The 27,882-nt window shown below is 36.4% G+C and overlaps 2 protein-coding genes and 1 long non-coding RNA gene across 4 annotated transcripts in view; 1 reads left to right on the top strand and 2 right to left on the bottom strand.

The window, feature by feature from the left end:
- Positions 1–2,112: 2,112 nt before the first annotated feature.
- On the bottom strand, positions 2,113–7,729 carry fgfr1op2 (FGFR1 oncogene partner 2). Of its 2 annotated transcripts, none has more exons than XM_041255055.1 (6): positions 7,682–7,729; positions 5,192–5,328; positions 4,772–4,889; positions 3,952–4,094; positions 3,551–3,664; positions 2,113–3,054 (listed from the first exon to the last, which is right to left on the bottom strand). In XM_041255055.1, the coding sequence occupies exons 2-6, from the start codon at positions 5,324–5,326 to the stop codon at positions 2,917–2,919; spliced, it is 648 nt and encodes a 215-aa protein (XP_041110989.1). In that variant the 5' UTR covers positions 5,327–5,328; positions 7,682–7,729; the 3' UTR covers positions 2,113–2,916. The 2 variants fall into 2 exon arrangements, with proteins under 2 accessions (XP_041110989.1, XP_041110988.1); XM_041255054.1 differs by lacking the exon at positions 7,682–7,729 and adding an exon at positions 6,883–7,302.
- Positions 7,730–9,920: 2,191 nt separating this feature from the next.
- LOC121318421 overlaps positions 9,921–27,882 on the bottom strand; it is an 85,836-nt gene continuing 67,874 nt past the window's right edge. Inside the window, exon 3 of the long non-coding RNA XR_005950607.1 lies at positions 9,921–10,371. This is a non-coding gene — a long non-coding RNA (uncharacterized LOC121318421). The remainder of the gene's footprint in view (positions 10,372–27,882) is intronic.
- On the top strand, positions 10,368–27,869 carry LOC121318418 (vesicular glutamate transporter 3-like). The gene is made up of 12 exons (XM_041255058.1): positions 10,368–10,785; positions 14,515–14,767; positions 15,080–15,198; positions 19,524–19,638; positions 20,801–20,888; positions 21,608–21,694; positions 22,114–22,256; positions 22,620–22,769; positions 23,936–24,068; positions 24,341–24,451; positions 24,781–24,908; positions 26,894–27,869. Exons 1-12 carry the CDS (start codon positions 10,685–10,687, stop codon positions 27,245–27,247), a joined length of 1,782 nt encoding a protein of 593 aa, XP_041110992.1. The 5' UTR covers positions 10,368–10,684; the 3' UTR covers positions 27,248–27,869.

Here is a 27,882-nt window from a genome sequence, read left to right on the forward strand (position 1 = left end):
CAACTTCCAAGTGAAAAAAATATTCTAGAAATTTGTAGAATATTAATTAAAAATAAAAACTGAAACAGCTTGGTTGGATAAGTGTCCATCACCATTCTAATAGCAATCCTAAATTAAATTAGGTGTAACCAATCACCTTCAAAATCACACACCAAGTTAAGTGTCCTCCACCTGTGTTAAATTGTAGTGATTCACATGATTTCAGGATAAATTCAGCAGTTCTTGTAGGTTCCCTCTGCTGGGTAGTGCATTTCAAAGCAAAGACTCAACAATGAGCACCAAGGTGCTTTCAAAGGAACTCCGAGACTCTCCAAGTTGTTGAAAGGCACAGATCAGGGGATGGGTATAAAAAAATATCAAAGGCCTTGAATATCCCTTGGAGCACAGTCAAGATGACTATTAAGAAGTGGAAGGTGTATGGCACCACCAAGACCCTGCCTAGATCAGGCCGTCCCTCCAAACTGGATGACCGAACAAGGAGACTGATCAAAAGGGTCTACCAAGAGCTACAGGCTTTTATGACTAAGACTGGTCAAAGTGTGCATGTGACAACATCCCAAGCTCTCCACAAATCTGGCCTGTATGGTAGGGTGGCAAGAAGGAAGCCATTACTCAAGAAAGCCCAACTTGAATCCCGTTTGAAGTATGCAAAAAAAAACACCAGAGATTCTGTGGCAAAAAGTTTTGTGGTCTGACGAAACTAAAATTGAACTTTTTGGTCTAAAAGCAAAGCTTTATGTTTGGCACAAATCGGACACAGTGCATCACCCAAAGAACACCATCCCCACTGTGAAGCATGGTGGTGGCAGCATCATGTTATGGGGATATTTCTCATCGGCAGGAACTGGGGTACTTGTCAGGATAGGAGAAATGAATGGAGCAAAGGACACAGAAGTCCTTGAAGAAAACCTGCTGCCCTCTGCAAGAAAGCTGACACTGGAAAATGAGTTCACCTTTCAGCATGACAACGACCCAAAGCACACAGCCAAAGCTACACTGGAGTGGTTAAGGAACAAAAAGGTAAATGTCCTTGAGTGGCCCAGTCAGAGCCCTGACCTAAATCCAATCAAAAATTTGTGGCATGACTTGAAGATTGCTGTCCACCAATGCTCCCGAAGGAACTTGACAGAGCTTGAGCAGTTTTGTAAATAGTCAAATCTTGCCAAATCTATGTTTGTAGAGACCTATCCCAACAGACTCACAGCTGTAATTGCTGTGAAAGTTGCTTCCACCAAGTATTAACTCAGAAGGGTTGAGACTTATCCAATTATGATCTTTCAGTTTTGTATTTTTAATTTATAATTTTTTTCTCAATAGCATTTTTTTCCCCCTTTAACAGTGTGGAGTAAGGTGTGTAGATAAGTGTAAAAAATATTCGTCATTTAAATGTATGAAACTCTGAAGCACTGACACAACAAAATGTGAAAAAAAATTCAAAGGGGTGTAGACTTTCCCTGCCCAAAAACACGTGCAAATGCACATTTGTGTTTAGTTGTTTTAATTGTTTAATTATTAGTTATCCCCTGTACCTAGTGTGTATTGTAAATTACAGCCAGGTGCAGGGTATTTAAAGAGAGCTGCCAGTCTGTTCAGGGCTGCAGTGTGAAGAGCCCGGTTGTGAGGGTGCGCAACCATCAAAAAGGTATTGTGTAAAAGCTTTGTTGTTGTGTTTTGTTTCTGTTTTGTTTGTTTATTTGTTTGTGTTTATTAAAAGTGCACGCAAGTGCTATAAAATTCCATTACCGTGTCCTGTCTTAACGGGGCAACGAACCGTGTGAGTTGCAGTTCTTTTACAATATACACATAATGCTGCAAGTCTAATAAAAAACGATCGCATATGAAAATGATCATGATAGCTGCTCTGCAAAATTAGTGCAGGAAAGTGGAAATTACAAATTGAACTGTTTATTTTCATTTACTGTTGCACTAAATGCATGTTTAAACTGTTATGCTGCTTATTGTATAGCCTTATAATTCTGTCCAACTTCTATTTTAAGTGCTGTTTGATTAATTCCTAAATCTGATTATTGAGCTTCACCACTGTATGTGCGTGACACCATCAATCATCCTGAGAAGGTGTTAACCAGGTAAGATGGCATCACACAGGCTGGGTACTGTTCAACTATGCACTATTTTATTACACACTGAGTTATTGCTGGTAACAAACCTAAGAAACACCTTTCAGTTAAGTAACATGCCCATCAGTTCACTATGGTCAAATACTACTGCTACAGTCAGTATTTGAATTGCTTTAAGTCAAACAAGTTACGATTCCTATTAAAAGTATAGTAAAACAATCCACTTTACGGATTATTTGTAAGCATTAAGATTTTCTTAGCTGTGTTGTGTGGTTACATCACACGTTTATAATATGGTTAATCATTTTACTACCTTCAGTATACAAATATTTACCACCTATCTTGTTTTTGGAGCAGTGCTTTATTCAGGTTTGTTCATACCATTTGCATTAAATACATATATATATATGTTCCTCTTGTGTGGGACAGACACAAAACCTGGATGAACTGCCTAACACTGTCCGTCACAGTACACTCATTCTGCAACTACAATATTTCACATTTCAACCCACTCGTACTCATGTGCCCATGAACACTCATTTTGTTGTAAAAATGTTCTTATTACAAGCACCTGTTTTTAAAAAACACAAACATGAGGAATTTAAAACAGGAAGATGAAGAAACGAAACAAAACTAAGCAGAACAACCAGACAGATGTAAAGCACAAATATTTACCAAAGCTTTCTCAACCACTTATATAAAATCAAAAAGTAAAAAACAGAAACCCTGAAATTTTCGTACAAATCTGGTGTACCGTGACAGTGTTGAGTGATTTTGGTTATCCCGCCATGTGGTTAATGAACTATGAGATGAAAGTGCATTGTTTCCGAGAGATTCTTTAGCTTTTCCTCAAACTCAGGTCTGCACTTGTTACTAATCCTGATAGAGAGGTGCTCTCTGATGTGTCTTCTTTCTTCAGGGTTAAGAAAGGTTCTCTGCTAATATGAAGTAGTTCTCTCAGTCCATTGTTTTCAAGCTGAAATGATAAAAAAAGTCATTTATGTACATTAAGTGTTGAGACAAAATGTAATTAATGATCGGGTATTGATTCATTATTAAAACATGTTGCAAAATATCTAAACCTCACCTCATAAAACAAAGACGAGAAACACTCTCCTACTGGGTTTCATTTATTTCAGACACCAGCTAATACATTCTATGTAAGAGCTGGTGGCAGGACTTTCTTTACAAGGGTAGAAATCTGCTTATTTCTGAAGAGTGATAAATATCCATGCTTTTCTGTGAGAAGGTCTGCATTGCAGAACAGACATCAGAAGTACTGTTGCTTCATGAGACACACTAGTATCAAAAAGTATGAAAAACACCATGTTCTAGTATGTCCTTGCTGTTTGTTGCCTCTGATGCCCCAGGGATAGAATATCAAGGTTTTACTCTGTAGTACGAGACTAAGGTATAAGAACCCAGTTCTAGTAGGTTTAATTAGTTATGCTTCAATTAACTTGTTTACTCACTTCTAGTTGTTTAATGCGTTCTTCTTCTTCATAAACCCGGTCTTCATCAAGCTCGATGGCTTTTTTCATTACTGTTGCCATTTCGTTGATCTTGTCTATGTGGGCTTGAATTTCCTGCAAAGGTTCAATGCGTCACATACTGATCCTGACACCTCGATTCATGCAATGCAAAGAAAGTTCTATAACTAATGATAATCAAGTTATGGAGGTGGTATGGATTCCCTACATGTTATAAAAAATATACCACAGTAAAATGCTATGGCTGTTGTGTGTTATAAAAGCATATACTTTACCTGTGATGCTTATAAATAAAATGGCCAAGTAGTTATTGGAATCTCATAGAATATGCCTATGGCAGATGTGCTACAGTAAAACCTCCACTGTATGAACACCATACTTACACTGGAATGTTGTTCCTTTAGTTTTGTAACTATGATGGGGTCATCTTTCTTGCTAGCCATTAGCAATCTGAACATCTGCTCTCTGTATTTACTCATAATGAGTTCGAGGGCTGATTGGTGCTCCTTAAGGGATGTCCGGAGCTCTGTGAGAATAAACACCATGAATGAATGAAGTGTAGACCACAAAGGCAAAATTATGTTCGGAACAGGTGTTCACTATTCCATTTCCAGCATAAAAAACAACTTTTACTAAAGTATGTTTTAAGAGGATCTCACCTAAAGACAAGTAAATCAAGAGATATTTAACAAAAGTGCAGTAGCATTTCTTGATAAAAAGTTTGGAGTGGCGATTTATTATTTTCGCTACATGTACAATTATGTTTGATCTTGTAGCCAAACTAATTCAGGCATAATACACTTAATCACAGCTTAAATTTATTTTATTTTTTTGAGCTTGAATTATTTTTCATTTCACTCCAATCACCAAAACTAAGAATTTACCCAGCCCAAGACTCCATGAGAATCACAGGTAGTCATTATGTTAACAAATGAAAAAAAAAACTTTCCATTGCTTTCAACAATACAGCGCTTATTTTAAAATTTCACACATATATAATACATAACTTTTGTAAAGGTAACTTTACAATTAAGGCTCACAGTGCAACCTTAAATATGTCTTTATTGTGGATATAAAATGGCTCAAAGTGAATGTAAAATTAACACAGTTTTCTAACGAATTGAAGGCCCTATGAGTATATACCTAAACTCTTAAACTTACCCTCGCAATAACCTTTCAGAAGAACCTGCATGTGAATCATACCTTTGTTTTCCTGTTGCAATTCCCTGATCTGCCTGTTCTCCTGTTGGATTCCCATGACCAAGGTGGAGCGGGGCCTGTGCCTCGCCACCTCGTTCAGCTCCTGGATCTCCTCCTGGTACTAGACGGGGAGAGAAATAGAGAAAAGTACAGCAAAAGATTTCTGTGGACTAGAATATTACAAAAAGTAGTGATTGTAAAATGTGTTTGTTTGGAAAGCTCACTAATAGCAAACTGGTATATAAATAAGTGAAATAGATTCTGGTCATAGTTAGAAAGACGTAAATGCATTCAATCCCTATTAAGGAAGCAGGTTTAATACATTCCCAACAGTTACCCCAGATACACTAAAAGTTAAAGTTCTATGACCAGTTGGAAGTCTTCTACAGCAAAGAAAACATCAAAAAGGAAAATAAAAGTTACCTGCTTAATAGCTTCAACACGTTTGTTAAGGAAAGTTGTCTGTTCAATTAGCACCTCAGCAGCATTGTCGTGGTCTCTTAACCTCTCCACAAGAGCTTTTGCATATGCCAGCACTCTTTCTATTGTACAGCTCATTGCTGTAACAGACAAGAGCAAAATTATGTTTTCTAATAATCAATGTTGTAAACTTATTATTTAGAAACCTGTGTCTACTGGACAAGATCCAAAATTGTAAATTGTTAGAACTCAGAAATCAATATAAAGTACACCCTATGGTGGATAAATACACAAAATGTAGGTATTGTTATGCCCTTTTCAAGTAAACACAGCAATGCCCACTGTTGCAACACATACATTATAAAATATGTTGCATAGTCTTCACATGCTAGACAATGTTATATATTCAGTATAGCTACTAAATTACAGTACATGGTCAACTAACGCTCACTATAAAAAGGGTTCCATATTCACTGACTTTCCTGTAGTTATCGCCAATCATCTTCTTTCATATGGCATTTGAAAAGCAACAGGCTACATTTGTTATTTTAGTTTTTTTAAGCCATTCCACTTCATCCGGGGTAGCTGCGTGGAGTCCACTTGTTCCACCACAATAAACGTGTATTGGGCAATCATCAGTGATGTGCCCGATGGTTTGCACCTCACTTCACTGCATTCGCAGCTTGGCAAGTCCTTGATCTTCCATTTATGGAAGAAATATCCACAACTCCCATGCATTGTTCAGACACGGCTGAGAGCGGTCCACTGTACCATCAGGGTATGGAGAAACCAGGCTGTTCCTTTGTAGGATCTTCAGTAAGGTCCTTATTTGGGACAACACTGTTTTCCCACATCTCACGCCATTGGGTGGCGCGCTCCTTTCTGGCCAGCAGAAGAGCTGAGGCATGTGTCCAGAATGGCCATCTTGACCTCAGACGGGAGGGTGGCGGGGATTTGATGTCGGTGTGCAAAGGGAGATCTGGATTTTCCAAGATCATCTTATACTCTCTAAGTGTTGCAGCATTCCGTCGGATGTTTGATGGCGAGATGTTTGCGAGCACTGACAGTGGTGTAGATTTTATGAAGCCGGTTCCCACACGCAGCACAACGTTGATTGGGTATCAACGATCCCAGTGCGAGAGCTGTTGCACCAAACAGACATGCAAAACTCTGCCATAGAATGGACCAGGGCCTGTGCTGATGTTCAAGGGGTCCCAGCATCACATCCCCTGTTAGTTTCAAGTTTTTTTTTCTTGTAAAAACTCAATTAAGATGTCTAATCTTCTCTGATTCCAGTTTCAGGGAGGGTGGCAAGTATATTAGACACATCACCCATTTTAGCTTCATCTCTTAAAAGGAAAGCAATTACTTGACAAGTTGAAAATACTAACAAGGAATTTTCTGAAATCAAGATGTCACAGCTCTAAGTTGTTTTGTGTTTTTTAAGTCTCAGAAGGTAAACTCCTGTTCTTTGCTGTAAAACAATGTGGGCAATGTGCCCAATATACATATAGAACTTCATTACTACACACTAACAATTCAGAGGTGGTCAGATATTGGCTGGTTTGGCATTCAAAAAACACTTCTATCCAATTAGTTGCCACGTTCTTAACCGGTCTGACAGCAGCGTGTATTTCTGACAATGGTAGATGTTGCCGTGAGGGTCCAACTATCCAGTTTCCTGTTACTCTTACCTTTTAACAGAGCTCTGGCACGTATCTGAATTACTTTCAGGAGTGAAGGTCATCACAGTTTCTGTTTATTGCATGATTTTAGGGCTGATAGCTTTGAAAATACACTTAGAAACTATGACAACAAAAATAATAATAAAAAAATAATAAACAACTCTGGTTTTGTTAATTGGTCGCGTGTTTGGGAGTATAGTTATGATCACAAACCCCCACACACGTATAAATACATAGGCCAAATCTTTCTTTGCAACATTATTTTTCTAAAAACTAAACACACAGCTAGTATGTTATCGTATTCCTCCTGCCCCGGTTGTAAAAACATTAGATAGTTTACAAACGAGAGCAGGTCATTCTGCCTCATTCATGAATGACCCGTATTGGGCATTTCTGAGAGAGAAAATACTGATGTTTATCTAATCGGAAAAAAAGACATATTTGATATTTCCATATTTTAAACGTATGATTAAACTAGTGTGATAAACACAGTAACCAAAATCTACTTCCGTGCAGAAAACCTCCTACTCTTAATTTCCATCCATACGCAAATGAACTCGCACAAGTCGCAGATTCCCCACATTGTGCCTGAATGTTAGACCTCTGCTGCACAGAATGATACTACTTCATCATTTAACATTATTTACTGCAAGTGGGTTTCTAGTACCCGAGATCCATTTGGTCTTAACAAAAATATGTCTCCAAATACCTTCTACTATAAACTATACGTTGTCAGAGTGCGCGTTTACCTCCGCCTTGTATTTTTAGTTCTAACATATTACATTTCTTGAACATAAGCATTTCATACCTTATCTGGCAGAGCACAGCTACCCTTTTCAATCCGGAAGCGATCTCGTTCTGTTTACTACGAACCTCTTCCTGCACTAGATTGTGAGTGAAGGATGCTGGGAATTGTAGTCATTAACAACCTGTAACTGCTTGCCTTTAGTACTAAATCTGCTTGAACCAACAAGCCTTGAACGTAGTGTACAATATTGTCTATTCACCTAGCTACTAAACTGTAGCAGTCATTATTACAATGCCCCAACCCCCCATTATTTATATTTACATTTACATATTTCCAAATATGTGCATGTTATTGCCTTAAAAGTTGTATCATCTTTGGGAACAGCATGTGTATTGGCTACTTCACATACAAGACATACACGTTTTTATCAGGGATGACAATAAGACTCTCATATAGCAGTTTGATCAATTCTTGGTTTTACTATGAGTTTAATAAGACACATCTAAGTTTATTAACTCTATTCTGTGGCTAATCAAGCTCTTTCCATCATTTTGAAACCTGTATTGAAGTCAGAAAAAAGACAAGCAAAGCAAGTAGTGCACCTGTGTAAATAACAGATAAAGCAGGGTACTGCAGAATGTAATACAGAGGAATGCTATCACTTCAATGGCCTTTAGCCGGATGCATCTCTTGAAGACCGACCTATACGTAAAGATCATCATTTGTAATGGAAACCAATGAAAAAAAAAAAAAAAAGATTTATTTAGCATGTATGTGCTAAATTAGGTTTTATTAGGTGACAATATAGTTCAGATTATTCATGACACTCTTTCCAAAGTTTTGTCAGTTCATTTAACAACAGTAGAACGGTTTATATATTTCACAATTCAATATATTCTGCAAACACTGTCCACTTCTGTCGAAACTAGAACATTTTCACCACAAGATGGCAGTCAATACATACAAAAAAATAGACAGTGTTTGTGTGTACGTGCGTGTGTGTTTGTGTTTTATTGAAGCCTGGTCGTTCAGATGGGAAAATATTTAAATAATAAAGTTAGTATAGTACTTTTGCATTACAAAATGTGAATCAGGTTGTTGAACTTTCCACTCGAGTAGTACAATTTAAGTAATAATACAAGTAGGGAAAATAACTGATCAGTGCTGCCAAATTCTAGATCCACACTTCTCTATTTCAAATCTGAGCGTATACATTAAAAACAATGTCAACTAACTTAATAACCTACAGGGTTATTTTCCTATTGTGTCTTTGAACTGTAGTGCCAAAATGTCCAACTGCATCATTAATGAAATCATAACCTTGTCATTAACATGTTTCCAGTAAAACCCCATTCACACTTACTTAAATACACTGTAAATAAAGTGAAAGTAAGGATTCAGTGTACTGGTTGTGTGGGTAGGGAATTAGGGTACTTATTAACGAATCTCATACACTTTGTACAATTAGCACGTCTAAAATAATATAAGCTACATATGAAAAAATCGTGGCTGTGACAGGTAAAAGAAAATAAAACCTAGCTAAAGTAAGAACAACGCTGAAAAAAAGTAATCTAGAGGCATGGACACCAATAATCTTATTTTAATCTTTAGAAGTTTACAAAATGTTCACAGCTGTGTTATAGGCATTTTCTGAATCGACTTCCTCCCTATTAATTATATAGCATAGCCGAAGGGCTTCTGAGGAAAGGTAAGAATCGCTAGTTGATTCAGTGTATACTTACTGGTGGATAACCGCTGCATTGTCTTTAAAAAAAGACAATACATTTTGTAGTAAACTTTAATTAAAAGTGTTTTATGTAGTTAATTAAGATACAAAGCAAAATACATGTTTACTGTTTCTGATATTGAGACACATTTTTAAGCCTTTCGTTTGATTATTATTATTATTATTATTATTATTATTATTATTATTATTATTATTATTATTAAGATATATAATGAATCATACATTTTAAATGATGCAAAATATCCTCACACTGATTAGGCAGCAATGCTTTGATATAACGATAAATTGAATTTCAAATCTGAACAGATAATCAGTGTTAGCTAATTTGCACATCTAAAATAAAACATAAGTTAAATAAAAATGTGATTACATTTAATACAAAAAAAAAAAAATTGAATAGCAACAGCAATTCTTTTTAACTTTGTAAAATATCTTGTATATGTTTTTTTTTTCTAATTCTAATGTTAACACACAGAGACAAACATATATATTTTTATCATTAATTTGAATCAGTCAATTATTCAGTATGCTTAATTATGCACATTTGTTAAATTGAATTACCGATAATAGCCTTCCACTGTCAACTAACTTAATATATGGTTTAAAAAACAACCACTTGAGGTGGGGAAAGGAAAGGGCCATAAACTGAAAAATTAAATTCCCCCTTTGAACATTGCAGACTTGGATCCTAATGTTAATGTATAAACCCAATCCCCATTATGGAGCCTACAACCACGGGAGTAACTTGTCAATTTTTAATAAATTTCGTTTCCAGCCTCTGGCTGTGTATCAGATCTCGTTGGCAGAAAGGGGCAGGATTTGAGGCAGGTAATAACTCCCTGATATACTGCATTCCTCTGTCTCCTGGTCATGCTGTCACATCCTCATCAGTGCTTTGGAAAAGTAACCATCAAAAGGGAGTTTCTCCATCGCTGCTGGACTGCAAAGGACCAAGAAGAATGTGCAACCAACAGTGACCAAGCATAATCTTGTGCTTCTTCCCCTAAAAACAGAAACAAAAAAACATGTTAATTTGATAATCAAATTGCCCATCATTATACTGGATCTTTAGTTGGGAATGGTATGATGTGCTGCAGATCATTTCTATTGACTTAAACCTTAAGTATTCTTCTGTATTCCTCATCCTCTTCAACTTGCCATAGCAACGGGTTGCATCATCAGACATTCAAAGACACCAGAAGGATCAGGTGTGGACTGACAAAGGAGAAACACAAACTACTGGAGGAACTTGCAAATATGACCAAGGTGTAGTGATTGGAATTATAAAGGAGCAAGAGAGAAAAGTCAGACCAAAGATGCCTTTTGGAGGATTAAGTGGGCTGAAGGAGAAGATCCTCAAACCTGGCAAGGAAGAGGTTAAGCACACTGTGGGGGACTCCATGGGCAATCTACAAAAGTAAGTTGTTGTAGTTACATTGTAATAAATAAACAACAAGAAATGTATGAAGTAAAAAGTACATGCAAAAAAATAAATAAAAAAATTGCAGCAGTGTGTTTCACCCCACAATCCAGGAATGTGAGAAATTTAGCTTGGATGTGTAACCATACAGTAACAGCCCTAATAAATACATTTATCAATAATTAAGAAAAAAAAAAAGATTGTGTATAATGCAATGTAAAACCATGTACATTTCAGTTTGCAGAAGGGTAATAAAATATTAGAGAAAAGTCTAATAAAAAAAATTTAAAAAACTGTTCCGAGATAACTAATAAGTTTCAGAATGCTTATATTATTTGATTTTCAAGATTTTTAAAATATTTTTTTAACGGGGGTTAGGATATGAAAAAAAAAAAAAAAAAAAAAAATTATAGTATTGTTTTTAAAAGAGATATTGTTGAGTATAAATGAATAGACTTAACAAATTCAATGTATTAACAATATACCTAAACATGGAAATTTGACCAACATCACCAACATACCAAAAGCTGAAAACAAGCAAATTGCATTGCAAGGATTTCTAATTTTTTTAACACTATCGCTTTGTACAGTATATTGTTTAATAACATAATTCCAATGCAAAACCAGGGATAGAAATGAAACTCCCTTTGCTTAACAATTAACCATTCACAAGCTTAAACAGATGAATCTGAACACCTGGCTCACATTGGTACTTGACTAGAAGGAGGTATTATTCCCATTACTGGATTGTTCTATTATTTTTAATATAATAATTAGGCAATTATAACGATATTGAGGATTCGGGATGGCATAACCTCAGTGGTACAGTTGATGTAATGAATACCGTTTCTTTGCGATGGGTGAGGCAGACAGCAGGAGAAACAAGCACTGTAATTGGCTGAAAAGTCCTCATGTGTTTGGTACAGTACATTACTAAGGATTGTACAGTCATCAATATTTTCTGACAAAAAAACAAAAAAAACCTTAGATCAGGTTTGCAGTTTTTTTTTTTTTTTTCTGTGACTACATTTTAGCCTTTGAACTTGAATTGCAACAACAAACCTAAATGACCAGAAAGAGTCAGTCTATTTAGAGTCCTCACTTATGGCATAGGCATTCAACAGGTTAAACAAATATGATTATATGCTTGACAGATGTATCTGATTTTCCATACAACACACGTGTTGTAGTCTTATATTACTTTTCACCTATCCTTACTGTGGAGCAGAATCATAGCTAAGGCTGGTCTAAACGATAGCTCTCTTCGATGGGGCTGAACTACACCAGCAATTCCAGAACAACCTAAAGGCCCAGGGCTTAATAAGCCATATATTTATTAAGGGATGGGCAACTGCATCTCTTTTAAAAGGATCATTGCCCATTCGAGTGCACGGAACACAAACATCATTATCTCTTAACCATGGCTCTCGAATCTGCTGTTATAAGAGACTGGCACTGCACCAGAGAAGACTCAAAAATGTTCTTCCACTTGTGAACCTATATCTCAAACAGTTTGTCATTTTTTTTGAAGGAGTCCATTTCTTTTTCTTTAAATGAATGCAGAATAACAGTATTCATAGTGAAAAAGATGAAAGGAACAGCTGTCTGTGTTTGAAATGGTTTCCGTTTAACCTGTTTTTGAAGAAACTATACATTAAAATAACCCTTTTTCTGGTATTGTGCATTTTATTAACTTGTTTTAAACCATTTATTGATATTAATGTTCAATGAAGTCATTATACAAGTTTTCATGATCCTTTGTGGACATGATTAGTAAGGCAATTCAGTTACAATGTATACAAGTTGAGTGCAACACTCAATTGTACATGAATAGGTTAAATATATCAGTTGTACATTTACATTGTGAATACCTACTAATTAAAGTGTTACAGAAAACCTTGCAAAGTCTACAAGAAATGCATTACATTACCTTTATTGTACCCTGTGTTGTCCATATCACAATGTTATATTTTTAAACATATTGCTGTCTCTTTTTAAATTTGCAATCAAACATGATGGGTCATAAATCATCTAGGCAATGCATTTCTCAACATTTACTTGGGGTGTTTGCCAAGAGAAAGACTTATCTTTTAAGGATTGCAGTGCACCACTCATTTCAGGGCACCAGCTTTGTTGCACGAGGGAGCATAAACTGGATACAGAGCAATGTTTAGAAGAAAACACTACAGCAAAGATAAAGTCATGTGTTTCTTGTCAGCACTGCAAAGGGCTCTGTAACACTTCACAGTGGTGAGTAGAAAAGGTTCCTCCACACTCCTTTGGTTCTTGATTGAGCCTCCACTAACGAGCAATAACAGTATGTTGTCAACAGCCATTGAAAAATGGGAAAGCATTCTGTTTTGGAAGTGGTAAGCTGCACAAAGCAAATATAACCTTTAACCACCTAAAATGCAAAAGCAAGACAAGTTTTCCAACAAAATTGATTTGTTGTACGATTTGGAGATATCAGGCTGACTTTCGACATCTTAACATTGACCGTTCCATTGTCAAAAGTTGTCATTAGAGGTTGCTATCTAAGAATGCTAAAGTTTAAATAATAATAATAATAATAATAATAATAATAATAAATATAATAATAATATAGCACCTTTTTATAGTGGACAACCATCACAAACCACTTTACAGAGGTAGGCTGTGAACTGTGATCAGTGTGATCAGGTGATTCTTAGGGCAATACTGAATATACCTGAATTTAAGTGCAGTGGTCTTCTTTTCTATTCATTCTTATCAAATTGTGGAACCAGCAGTTATAAATACATTTCCCTGTTGTCTCCTTTTGAAACTGAAATGAACTAATTAAGAGTTGAACTCAAATGAATGATTTACTAGATGATAGTTATAGCTACTTTTCTACATGCACATATGAACATACAATATTGCATCTATAAAATATACTTAAAACACAAAGATATAAGATGTTTGCATCCAGACAGTTTGCTTGGTGACATCTTTCTTCCAATGCATTTTCTTTAAAAGCCTTTCAGGAACTCAGGTGGACAACAGGCCAGCTGAGATTAAAGGGTATTCTGTATCAAAGCATATCACAGGACCACAGTAATGTAACAGGTGCACGCTCACACAAACAATGAATGACAACAGTGAAGCCTCTTATGCTACAGTAGGGCAGTAACACTGACACAACTAGGGAGGCCATTAAATAAATAAAGCTACTGCTCTTGTCAGCTGAAAACAAATTCAGAATACCTTTTGAAAATGCATCAGTTTAATGTGCTAGTGGCTGTAGGCTTAGTCCTAAGTTAGGGATTCATAAAAACCCCACTTCACAGAATAGGGTAACTTTGTTTACTGGCTCTGTCTGGGGTGCAATATGGATATGTCAATCTTGCAGTCACCCCTGCTGATATTATGAATTCAATGTGTTTGGTTTTTACAATGATTTACCATAGTTCTATCTATTATTAATCAAAGTGTTTACTATGCATCACAACACTTTGCTTTTGTCATGGTCAATATTAAACATGTATTATGCATGCATGATAAATTTTTGCTTATATTTCAAAAGTTGTTTATCTAATAGTACTATATTTAGATATATGGATGCACTTGTTCCACTGTGGCAGCAAACGTAGAATTCATCTCAGTGGAACAACACAGCTATGGTATTCCATTGGAGTGAATATGGATTTGCAGCCTTATGGCGTTATTGGATAAAACAATATCTTCAAAGTGACTTGTGTGTTTCAGAACAATTGATGGTTCGAATGTAGAGGAAGATAACATTGAGCTGACAAAGGATGGCAGGCCAGTACAGGCCCCAGTACGGAAGCCTCCACTGTGTGACTGTGGCTGCTGTGGATTGCCTAAGCGATACATCATTGCTGTCCTGAGTGGCCTGGGCTTCTGCATTTCCTTTGGAATCAGGTGCAATCTAGGAGTGGCCATTGTGGAGATGGTCAATAACAACACCATTTACATTAACGGAACAGAAGTGATGCAGGTAATGTCATGTGGCAATGTGGTAAAGCATCCAGGATAACAAGCATGCTTTATAAGCATGATTTTTTACCAAATCAGAAATAAACAGCTGAGACATTACGGGCTTCTGAGTAGTCTGAAGATCTATTCATTTTAGAATTGACTTTTAGCCTTTCAGACAAAAATAACACTATTGATTATTTGTAGTAAATGTGGCCCTTTATAACTGGGTCTAGGTGAGGCAGGGTTTTTTAATGAACACTAACCTTTCTCCTCTGGACGCCTATATTCGCATTTATCTTAAGCAGCATTTGTCCCCGCTTGTGTTTTGCAGCCAGCACAGTTTAACTGGGACCCGGAGACGGTGGGGCTGATTCATGGCTCTTTTTTCTGGGGTTACATTGTCACTCAGATCCCAGGAGGTTTCATCTCTAATAAACTGGCTGCCAACAGGTAACAATACTGTTCTATTATAGATTGAGGGTTACTGATCTAGTGCATCCAAATTCAAATTTTCAATTGAGCTCTCATAAAGTTTGGCTACTGTTAAAACGAAGACACAGAGATCCCTGCTATTCATTCTGCTCTTTGGAATTTGGTGTCCATTGCATAAATAGTTAAATAGATCAAAAAATAAAACTATATTTATTTATTTTCTATGAGAGCAATCAAGAAGACAAACCAAAACAAATTCTTTGCATTCATTGAAAGAAAAGTGAAAAACCTGTGCCTGTAGATTTTGAAAAAAATATTTGTGTACCTATTTATATTTTCTTCATTCATGCAAAATCTAGGATGTTTAGTGGCCGATGTAAGGTTATGTGCAAGGTGATTTGCGGCTGCAAAACACCCATATTGCTGCCATATAACGTGTTTATCTGGTGTAAAGTGGGACTTTAGCGGTCACAATAATGCAGCATATGTCAAGAATGTTTTTCACCTGGCGTTGTGCCCCCTATCAAACTAGCACTTTGTCATCTTTAATCCATTTAAATTATATTGAAATGTATTCAAATGAAGAAAAGAGTATGGAATTGTGCAGCTCATTATTTGTGCGTGTTGAATAATTTTGCACAGGCTGCAGTGCAAAATAATTGCCTGGCCTTTAGGTCATTTTGTTTTTGCAGCCACAATTGTTTGCACTGCACCATCCTTACATCAACCCCTGAATGTATTTAAAATGTAAAAAAATGTCACCGTCTGCATTTCACCATTTAGTGAAGTAGAAGAATATATATATATATATATTTTTTTTTTCATAGGTGTATAAGTCGCTCCCACGTTTTTAAGCACCCTAAAAACTAGATAGAGAAAATTGTGTTTTTTATTCCATTTATTTCCTTATTGATAGTGGTAATAGTAGTATACGGTAGAATATGAGTCATACTGTTCTGACAGTGGAAAGCAAAATGAGAAAAAGGAAATTGTGTGACTGTTGTTTGCTAATAAATTTTGAAACCCTTGGTTATTACACTTGTGAGGTGCGTTACTGTGTTTTATTCAGATGACTTGATATCCCGACAGTAATATAAGCTCTGCAGAAAGGAGGACATGCGACTGACAAGAGTTAATAATTAAAGATCCTGTCTCAGATTTCACAATGGAAGCTAAGCTCTAGAATATTACAAATGTCACTTACAAGGAATTTTGGAAACAATTTGAAAAAAAGGCATCATTGGAGCAAAAAAGCTGTCACAAAAAGAAAACAGCATTTGAATGGTGAGCTCCCCTTATGTTTGCTCAGGTGTTTTCTCAGGACACACAGCTATGTTTTCTGTTTCTTTTAGTTCCCTCTTCATGTCTCCTCTTTTATGAATAGTGTGCTATCAGTCCAAATGTTTCTTGAAAACTTCCTTTCTTTAAAAGCCCTAAATCAAATGTAACCCATTTTGGTATAAAGTAAAAGAGATTACAGTTTGTTCAGGTTGATATGCCTGTGGGAAGATTATATCTCAGCAATCGGTTGTTGATGGCCTCCACAAACATACCAACATTACTGGGTTTTGGGAGGGAGTCATACATGATCCGATGGCTCTTTTAAACACATGATAGGGTAAGGACTTTGATACGCTCACTTATTTCCCTCAGTGAACTTCACTTGCTCACTGTAGCATAATAAAAAAAAATAAATGAGTCTCAGAATTTAGGGGCTGGAATACAGCACAAGCAATCGTGTTGATTTATGTGAGTTGAATACATTTTTCAGAAATGAGTCAGAAAGACAAGTTTCATAATGTCCACTAGATGGACGTGCTATAGCGTGAATAACCTTTACACTGGATCTTAGTTAGAAATCTATCTTGTACTCATTAAAATCTAATCACACAGTTCCAAATTACAATTCCAAATTATGCAATGTTGCATATTTCTGTGTGGTGATAAGGTTGAAGGGTCGGTGGGAAAACATTGATTGCAAAATGATTACCAGTTATAATGGATTTGTAATTCCAGCATAGTACAGCTAAGGACCCAATGTCTAAAATGTTGTATAGGTTAAATAATGGATAATATTAGGTGTAGTGCCTGATTTAAAGCATTTACTACAGGGACAATACCAGAAGCAAACAACTAACAGGGGAAATGCACCTCAGTGCAGCTACTGTAAGAAGTTTCAATTAGTTTTGTGACATTAACAGGTTTTCAGCCAAATGGTATGAATGTTGCACTGAAGCAAAAGCTTTAGAAAAGATGCGTTTTACAGCTGATGCCATAATGAGCTTTAATACAAAGTAAGCTGCTGTTGCTGAGCCAACCGTATAGAGAACTTCAGATAATGTGCTCGGCGCCCTTTGTTATATTTCAACAAATGGCCCACCTTGTGAAGTATAAGAGCTTTCTGAAGGACATATGGAATTGTTTAACCAGCGTGTTAGAAATGATCCTATCCAAATGGAGCTGACAAGTGTTTCACAGGAAGGTATCAATATACCAAACAAGCCTGTTTTTATGTATATCAAACAAGCTTGTTTTCTAGTAACATGAGTTTAATAAATATATTTGATATTTTGTTCCACACCAAAGAGAATAGATATTTTAAAAAACTCCAGCCAAATTAAAAACGCATGTGACTTAATGTACAGGACCCAACCTTATGGCTAATCTGGGGTACTGCTGGGTATGTTAGAAGAGCTTATTGAATGCAGCAGGGTAGGAGTCACCAGTGTGTTTCACTACAAAACTGTCACAACACAACTTGTGTCATTGGGCACCTTAGAGCAATGATCAAATCAGGAAAAAAAACTTGTAACTAAGACTCTTCATCTTGGCTGTTGTCAGCAATGCCATAACATTGCATCCCTCTGATAAAAATTCCAGAGTTCCAAGTTTCAGGCTTTTATTATTTTAAAAGCTTGGGAAAATTAGCAAGGGTATTCTTCTTATGATCATTTTGGAGTGTCGTGTTTAAAGGTAGTATGAGCAGAATGCACAGATTAAATGTAGTATTCAGACCTTATTTAACTGATTTGACTGAGAGCAGTAAACTAAGGGCAGATCTTCTTTTGTAAATGTATCACAATCAGAAGCATTTTTTCACAGGAAGCAAATTCTAATGTTACATTGGTATACCTTCATATAATAAACCAGCAAAGACCCAGTATATCTTCAGCACAAGACATTGGGGAGGGAGGTCAGTGCTACTAATGCTGATGCTAAGAAGGTTTTAAATCCTTTAACTGAGGTCACTGTGCTGTGCTCTTTTGACATGTTTTCTACCCAACAACATATAGTATATCAGAAGGTGCCAGTACAATTCACTTTCCATTCTCATTATTCATTTTAATCTTAGTATGCCTTTCGCAGTTCATTCATTTGTATTTGTTTATACTGTATTACTGTGTTTGCTAAGGCCATGGGATCAATAGGACAGTTAATCTTTGACAATTTAACATACAACCACCAGCAAAGCCATTTATTCTGGTTATCTTATGTATGAGTCATTTAAAGGGTACATAAGGATCTTTTTATTTTATTGTGTTACATATTTCCTTGTGTTGCTATTTACGTAAGGAGTGTGTGTTGTTTTAATTTTTTTTACATTTTGACCTTTTTTTTAAACTTTTAAATTGCATTCCCTGCCTCAAGATGGCTTCCCTGCATGGACCTCTCAGAACTACATTTCCCATCATCCTCCTGCTCATTAGTAAATCCATCTCATTTACCTATGTGAGCAGGAGGATGATGATATGTATGATGTACCAGTTGTTTCCACGAAGCCTGGACTCAGAGTATTAAAACACCCTTGGGCTTCTGCTGACCTTTCAGGATTTTTGCTAATGATGTCAACGGATACTCTAAAAAACATAACTATCATATAACCTTTATTCCTCCATGTGCACTATGTAAATGCAGTATAAAGTATGACAGTGTTGTGCCAGTGCTGATGTGATATTTAAAGAGTCATCAACATTCATAGACACAGAGAGGGTCAACAGTGTTTTTTGTTTTTTTGTTTTTTTTGGGGAATAAGGAAACAGAGATAAGTGTGGGAAAAAAAAAAAACACCAATAGAATTCAATATAAATGATCGCCTAGTGATCTTAAACATTTCACCTTACCATGATACTTTTCATTGAATGTGGCCATACAACAGGGAGATAATGTGTGTTCTGTATATTTTGAATCCACTGTCCACACCTTTAACTATGTGCCATAAGAAAGCATTGTACTACCTTAAGAAAAAAAACAAAAAAGAGAAAGGCATTAGGGGAAACATTTATCTTTACTTGTTTTTTGTTTACTGTATCTCATATAATGCAGTTGTCTCTTCTTTTTTCTAGGGTATTTGGAGCTGCCATTTTTTTGACCTCAATGCTTAACATGTTTATACCATCTGCGGCAAGGGTCCACTATGGCTGTGTTTTGTTTGTGAGGATACTGCAAGGCCTAGTAGAGGTAAGAGTTCAGTATTTAAAATACTTCCATTTTTACAAAATACACAATAGTAAAATCTGTATGCTGTTTAGGCAAAACTGTTTGAAACAGAAATACAGCTTAATCTAAGGCTATTATGAACCATACAATATCACATTTTATAAGCTATCAGAAATTGAAACTTTCCGGCACTGTATAATGGTTATTAAACAGTCATTGATAAGTTCTCCACATCTTCAATGATAAACAGTTATGCACTATATACAGTACAAGATGTTCATATACAGGATTATAAAGATTTTAGAGAAAAACATATACACTAGGGCAATGTGTGTAAATTGTATATGCAATATGAGTTCATAAACAGGTAAAAAATAAACCAGTAAGTGGGTTTTGTTAAAACCAGTTCATTGTCTCAAGTGTTTGGAACATTGAAGTAGGGTTTAATTCAGACCGATATACTGGTCTAACTGGTGTTGAACCAGACCTCAATTTAGTATGAGGATAGTGGAATGTCACAGTTGACCCAGAAACAATAAGATGTTAGGTGTTTTCTGTCTCCTTTAGAATCATCTTCCTGGTAAATTTGTTACAGCTTTAATATTTGATTGGAACTGGTATTGTAAAGAAACCCTGGATAATGTAATGCTATTCAATAGTCACAACTACCATTTTATATTTTCTTGTTTTGGCTTCCCATATTCAAATTTTCTCTTCAAAGTGCTCAAACCAACCAACACTTTTTCTCATTCACCGCGGCGTCCTCTGATCCAACAAGCCAATAAGCATCTTTTTGCACCCAGAAATTCTGGCCTCTGGAGGACAAAGACCAGCCCAGTAAATCTCCGCCCCAAGCTCACCTGGCCTGTAGGGGTCGCCACAAAGCAGTGAGGAGAAACAATTTAAGCTGGATCCCACCTCCACAACCTTAGGAGCACCAATGCTAATGTGGCACCCCCCCTGCCCCCCAAGTCCTCTGCAAAGACTGGCTGCCTCACACAACCAGGATTCAAACTTGTGATCTCTGGTTGTCTGACTCACCCAGCACGCCACGCAACAGTGCTTTTACCAGGTGAGCCATTTGGGGACCCATTTGATAATACTTTAAGCCAGCTGTTTTTTGTAATGTTGTGACACTTCTTATCTGTTTAGTTATTTTGATTTTGTCCTACATATATTTCAGGGTGTTACCTACCCAGCATGCCACGGGATGTGGAGCAAATGGGCACCCCCACTAGAACGAAGCAGGCTGGCAACCATTTCTTTCTGTGGTCAGTGTTTCTATGGTTACCATTTTTGTTTTTTGAATCTAATCTTTAATTACAGCACCCCTGTATCTTGTATACAGTAATAAGTAACTAGCCTTCCCATTAATACACGATAATATATGCTATTTTGTAGTTATTATTTTTTTTCAGGTTGAGACTATCTGACATTGATCTTTTACTACTTGTATTTATGACATATCATTTTTAAGATCTAACAGATTTAGGTAGGCCTATATTCCATACTGTAGTGTTTGTAGCTCTTACTTTCCTACCAAAGATAACAGCTTCTGTTTTAAATGAACAATAGTTGCCTTGGAGACCAGTGCTACAGAAACCTATCCACAATAAGTTTTCAGTGAGGAGTACAACAAATAATCAACACCTTTGCTTTATTCAAGATGACTTCAAGGCAAAGAGCAATAGTCTCATCTAATGCCCTAGGCCCATGAAATGCTTTTGCAAGACAATAATAACTACGTTCCATCACTTACAATGTTCATATAATAGTTGAAAATAATGAATTCATTAAAGTTTTGTGCAATTTAAATCTTCCTAAATATAACGTTCCTATTCAGTGTATGTTTCACTTCTGGTGCGGTTTATTATATGCTACAAGATCTGAAAGAATGTCATGTTTATGTTGATACAGTGTAAGACCTTTGATAACCTTGCATAATTATATGTTGAATATAATACACAGAGTTTGTGTTTCCTTTCTTCAGGTTCTTATGCAGGAGCTGTGATTGCTATGCCTTTAGCTGGAGTCCTTGTGCAGTATGTTGGATGGCCTTCTGTTTTTTATGTTTATGGTAAGTCTTGTACTTCATGATGTCATTGCAGGATGCTGGGTGTTTAGAGGCTATAAAACAAGTGTGTGTGTGTGTGTTGACCACAGTAAGTATGGGTTAGACCCATTTGCACAGGTACAGTTCAGAAGTTAATTCTGGTAAACCCGCTACCCTATTTCTCCTGCAGGGAGCAGCATTATCTGTAACAAGGCACACATTTTTAAGCATAACATTATTACAAACATATATCAGTTTAAACAACTAAAAATGTTAACTACTATTGTAAATCCTTAAAAGTGTGCCACAGTCTGTTTGTTCTGCATTTTTGCAATTTACCATACGTATCTTGAATAACTATGCTTAAGTTTTGCAAACCACATAATCTGAATCTTCAGTGGATGATGCCATGACATGTAATCTTTGCCTGTGTTTGCTAACAGGAGTGTTTGGCCTGATATGGTACACGTGTTGGCTGTTACTTGCCTATGGAAGTCCAGCTGTACATCCCACCATTGATGAAGAAGAGAGGACATACATTGAGACAAGTATTGGAGAGAGCGCCAACTTACTGAATCCTATTGAGGTATACCTGTGCTTGGCAGAATTCTCATTTCCTCATTCCTCATGTGATGATAAGATATTGAAGCATGTCAACCTATTTCCTGCTTCAAGTATAATTGGTCTTATAGTATTATATATTATACATATCTGAACAGTTAATAATCATTTTTGTTTCATGTGTAATTACTTACTAGTTACAGCAGTCTCTCATAAAATACAACACTCTTTCAAAGATGAACATGCTAATGATGTTTTGGTGTAGTCTTCAAAGTCACGTTTAAGACAACTTTGAAGACTGGTATATATTTTTTATATTTGTCGTGGATGGAAAACAGAGTTGCTGTCTTAGCCATAACCGTATCACTCTCTGGTTGTATTCTTTCAGAAATTCAGTACTCCTTGGAAAAAGTTTTTCACATCAATGCCAGTATATGCCATTATTGTGGCAAACTTCTGCAGAAGTTGGACTTTCTATCTGCTGCTGATCAGCCAGCCTGCGTACTTTGAAGAGGTGTTTGGATTTGCCATCAGTAAGGTGAGCTTAATGATGGTGTACTCTTTCCATAAGATACAGTAAATCTGTTCATAGATATCCATCCTCCATGACATTCCTAATGTATCAGACTATGAAAGTACACCCACCCCTCATTATATCGCTCCTCGCTATACTGCGGATTCGTATATATATTGCGGTCCTGGAGTTGGTGCCCCATTTTTACAGTCTAACTGCGCATTCCTTAGCTGCAATATACAGAGGCAATTTCACTTAGAATTACTGTTTGTTTTATTTTGTACTGCACATCACAAACAAAAATATACAAAACAATTACAAACTAAGCATTAATACTGTACTGTTATCATATACACATGCATTGCAAAATAACACAAAGCAAATTAAATATCTTAATTAAAATACTGATGCAGTTTGTATTTTAGCCAACAAGGTGTTCACTTGTGGCAGCAATGCTCTAGCAAAAGTCACAGGGCAGTAATGTCAGCTCCTGAGCAACAACCTCAGAAAGGAGAGGAAGACTCATGAAATGAATTGGAGACTTAATATTAATAATCTTTATATAGCACCTTTCATAGTGGACCACCACCATAATGCGCTTTACAAGATACAAGACTAAGGTGTGTGAACTATGCATCAGCTGCAGAGTCACTTACAAAGTCTCACCCAAAAGACAGAACACAAGGAGGTTAAGTGACTTGCTCAGGGTCACACAATCAGTCAATGGTTGAGCTGGGGTTTGTACCGGGTACGTCATGTTTACAAGCCCGTTTCTTTAACCACTGGACCACACTGCCTCCTACTCAATTTGATGAGAAGCAATTACCCTCCGCAGTACGAATTAAAATGTACCACTGTATGAAAATGAGAAAAAGCAGGTTGCGTAGAGGATTTCTGTTGGACCCCTGACACACCCAGTAAAATGAGGGAGAGGTTGTATAGTATTTGTTAGCCTATTTGTTTTTCTATGGCTCTCTCGCTATACCGCTTCTCTCGATAGAGAGTAGATTTATATTAGACTCCGACACCTGCGATATATTGAGTGGGTGGTGTATTATTTAGGTTGAAAACACAAAATATAAACATCTATAAAACATCTGGACAAAACCTTCCATACATTTTATGGATGTTTTTACTTTATTCTTGAGGTAAAAATACAGTTTTACTTTAACATCTTGCAATTCTTATAGGTGGGGCTTTTGTCTGCTGTTCCTCACTTGGTGATGACAATTGTTGTCCCCTTTGGAGGGCAGCTGGCTGACTTCTTACGGAGCCGAAAGATTCTGTCCACTACGACGGTCCGAAAAATCATGAACTGTGGAGGTAGGATTACAATCTAGGGAGTGATGGTTTGTGGTATAATAGATGCAGGGAGAGAGCTTCCAAGTCAACAAAAGATTTATGTGATCCAATATGTGGAGATGATATATGACACTAATTAAGGAACGCTTTGAACTCATGAGAAATTAAGAATAAATGTTAGCGTTGTTGATTGGTAATGCTCCTCAAGTAGAAATCAAAACCTTTGAGACCTTGTGTGTAAGCATGCTTTCTTTTTTGTTCATATTCAATGTAACTGTTGTCTTTGTTTTTAGGGTTTGGAATGGAGGCCACCTTACTTCTTGTTGTGGGCTATTCTCATACAAGAGGTGTAGCTATCTCCTTCTTAGTTCTTGCAGTTGGATTCAGTGGGTTTGCAATTTCAGGTAAACAACAAATTGTTATTGCTGGTCAATACTGGTAAAAGGAAGTGTTCAGGATGCACAGTAAAAGCACTACATGGTGTTCGCTAAGGATTTAACAGTAACAACCCTCTGATGGTTGAGTGATTTCAATCTCTGCATTTTAAATATCTAGTGCCCTACATGGGTGCTTCATTAATGTAGGTACTTCAGTAGTGCCTGGGTTGGACTGATCTCTTTCCAGGTATTGCCAACTATTTTAATGAGCCATAAAATGCAATAATTGTTTAAGTTTATCTTTAGCTAATTACTATATAATGCCATAAAAATACATTTTGTTGTTTTGTTCCCAGGATTTAATGTAAATCATTTAGACATCGCCCCTCGATATGCTAGCATTCTAATGGGAATTTCCAATGGAGTTGGAACGTTGTCTGGAATGGTGTGTCCGCTTATTGTTGGGGCCATGACAAAGCACAAGGTGCAGTAACATTCCTTCAACATTCTTTTGTTTTGCAATGTTAATGAAAATGAATTGCATTGTGTACCATGTTTGATTCGTTCATTATTTTTTTCTTTTAAAACGGTGCGATTTGTCAAATTTCCACGGGGGGGGGGGGGGGGGGGGGGGGGGGGGGGTAAAATACATAAACTACAAAACAGTAGGAAAGCCTATAATAAATATACATCATGTCGATACATCATTAATTTGCCAACTTTTGCCACCATGCAAATGCAGTTATCGTCATTTGAAAATTTAAAAATATTATTATACTCCATAACTAAAAGGCAATAACTATGTACTCTTATATTCAACAAATATATATATATATATATATATATATATATATATATATATATATATATACACATACATATTTTTTAAGTACTCAGGACAAGTAATTGCACATGACCTCCTTGATATCTTACACCTACAGAAATTGTATTTTTACCTCAAGAATAAAGGCCACTACACACCAGAAGTGATGCGACAAGCGAAACTTGATGCGGCAAAATGCATAGAGCCTATACTTTTGATAAATATCTTTCACACCACAGGCAACATGACAGGTGATGCTGGGGTGACACCAGGACAACACTGGAGAGATGTGAAATAAATAGGATTGTATCCTATTTTTTGCGATTTCTTCACACGACAACTAGGAAATTGTGCAGTTACAGAACAGCTTCAATGCACAGTGTCCACCAGGCTGGAGAAGTCTAAAAAATGATGGAGGAAAATATAATATGTACCGTTTAAAAATATCTAGCGCTTTATGATAAAGATCATTGCAACCTAAAGATACAAACATGAAAGATAACATATGGGAGTCAATTTCTAAGGTACTGGATAAATCTAGTATATATGATTTATTGCCATATTTGGCACATATAATTTACACGTCATTTGTCGAATATGTTCCAGTCTTGATCACAGTTTTGACAATATCAATATTTAATACAGTACACCCTTGCTTTAACAAACCTGCTGGGGTCCAAGCCTTTTGTTCATTATTTCGAGGGGTTCATTATAGCGAAAGGACAATCAAAATGAACAATAGACTGTTGGAGTAAGTTAATGAGATGAGACTGTGAATAAAAATAGAATTACACGTACCTGTTCGTCTCATGTATGCAGTATTCTGCCTTTGATTTATCCTATTTGTTAAAGAATTAAAACCCAGTTCAAAAAGCAAAAATACCAAATTGAAGCTGAACTTTTATTCAAAATCAAGCCGAATGAACCATTTCAAAGTGCACCAAATCTTAATCCAACATGCAATAATCCCAAAATGATATTTTATTCCAAATAGACCCCTCATAAAAAGTTAATCAGATCCTCAAGTTTTTTGGTTTTGTTTTGTTTTTGTTTTGCTTTGCCGCATGGTTACTGAACAAGCTAAAAAAAATAAAAAAACAGTGCTTTTTGACAACCTATATTCACCACAGAGATATGCCTACCTTTTTTCAAATGGTCAGTATAGTTTCCAGCTTTGTTGCAACATAAAAAGATTTTCATTTCGGCATGCTTTTTATTAAGACAAAAGAGTTGACTTCACTGCGACATGGCATCCCGGGTCACACAGACCCTACAACTGTCACTAAATCCTTTTTTTTTTTGGGGGGGGGGGGGGGGGGGGGGGGGGTCAGGTGGCCAGGTTCGTTATAGCTGAAGGTTAATTATAATGAAAGCCGTTATTGTGAGGGGATAACTATAGTTTTATAGATCTATCATTTTTCAAATTTGTCGCATCGTGTCTGTGCCGCTTCAAGTGTACATGGTCATGTAGCTGCAAAAGTATCTTGTGTCCTGATGAAAAATCGCACAGCCTTGTTTATGGGCTAGGTTTTTTATGCAATCCACAGTGATCCCCTTATGCAGTAAATGTTACAGCTGTGGCTTATCCCAGCAGTGTATAGGTTTGGATACTGAATATAACTTTTATCTTTCTATTTGTTTTGAAGACACGTGAAGAGTGGCAGAATGTATTCCTGATAGCAGCACTGGTGCACTACAGTGGTGTAATCTTCTATGCCATCTTTGCCTCTGGTGAAAAGCAGGACTGGGCTGACCCAGAAAGCACCAGTGAGGACAAGTGCGGAATCATAGAAGGGGACGAGCTGGCGGAGGAGACTGAACTGAACAGAGAGGCATTTGTCAGCCCAAAGAAAAAGATGACCTATGGGGCAACTGTCCAGAACCAAAGCATTCGCAAGCAAGGATGGAAGCAGAAAAAGAGTGTCACAGTGGACACGCATGAAGAGGAGCAGGCCTCTTATCACTACGAAAATGGCAATTACCAGGACACGTCACAATGACATTGAATGGCTTCAACTGTGACTTGTAGGATTGACAAACTGTTTGGATTAACTGTTAGGTTAACAAAAAGAGCAAGTAAAAGAGACCAAAATAATATCTCAAAAAACAAAAGTGAAAAGAAAGTCTGATATTCTGCAGGGAATTCCCTTTAAGATAATTTTTTTTTTTTTTTAAATCTTCTAAGACATTTCGTTAAAACAAAAAGTTAATTTTTGTTGGCCTTATTTTGTTTATGCTTAATTTTGAGAAGTGCTATGAATTCTAATAATTAAAAGACATGAAACTTCATAAAGATCCCCAATACAAATACTACTTGTTTTTATTGTATAACTGACAGGACTGTAGGGAAGTGTATCCAGATAAATCTAAATAAAGCAGTTTTAACTTCCAGAGCCAGAAATGACCACATCAGTACAGTACAATATATTACAATAACAAAGATCTGATCAAAACAAACTGAGCCAAAAAGAGTGGTTTAGTCTAAGGCAGGAATAAGACAAAGCATCCATTCACATCAAATGCTACGCAATGTGTCAGAGCCTTGCACTGTGATTGTAATGAAAGCATCATAAAGCTGTCAAAGTAGAAAGAAAACAGCTACTATTATACTGAATGGATATATTGTTTGCTTGAA

The sequence above is a fragment of the Polyodon spathula genome, chromosome 7 (genome assembly GCF_017654505.1).
Source record: "Polyodon spathula isolate WHYD16114869_AA chromosome 7, ASM1765450v1, whole genome shotgun sequence".
NCBI classification, from domain to species: domain Eukaryota; kingdom Metazoa; phylum Chordata; class Actinopteri; order Acipenseriformes; family Polyodontidae; genus Polyodon; species Polyodon spathula.

Coding starts and splice junctions, on each gene's coding strand:
- fgfr1op2 (XM_041255055.1), bottom strand. CDS start 5,326: ATGAGCTGTACAATAGAAAGAGTGCTGGCATATGCAAAAGCTCTTGTG. Junction 4,890..5,191: donor GTGTTGAAGCTATTAAGCAG/GTAACTTTTATT, acceptor CTCCCCGTCTAG/TACCAGGAGGAGATCCAGGA. Junction 3,665..3,951: donor TAAAGGAACAACATTCCAGT/GTAAGTATGGTG, acceptor GAACCTTTGCAG/GAAATTCAAGCCCACATAGA.
- LOC121318418 (XM_041255058.1), top strand. CDS start 10,685: ATGCCTTTTGGAGGATTAAGTGGGCTGAAGGAGAAGATCCTCAAACCT. Junction 22,257..22,619: donor ACTTACTGAATCCTATTGAG/GTATACCTGTGC, acceptor GTATTCTTTCAG/AAATTCAGTACTCCTTGGAA. Junction 24,909..26,893: donor GGGCCATGACAAAGCACAAG/GTGCAGTAACAT, acceptor TTTGTTTTGAAG/ACACGTGAAGAGTGGCAGAA.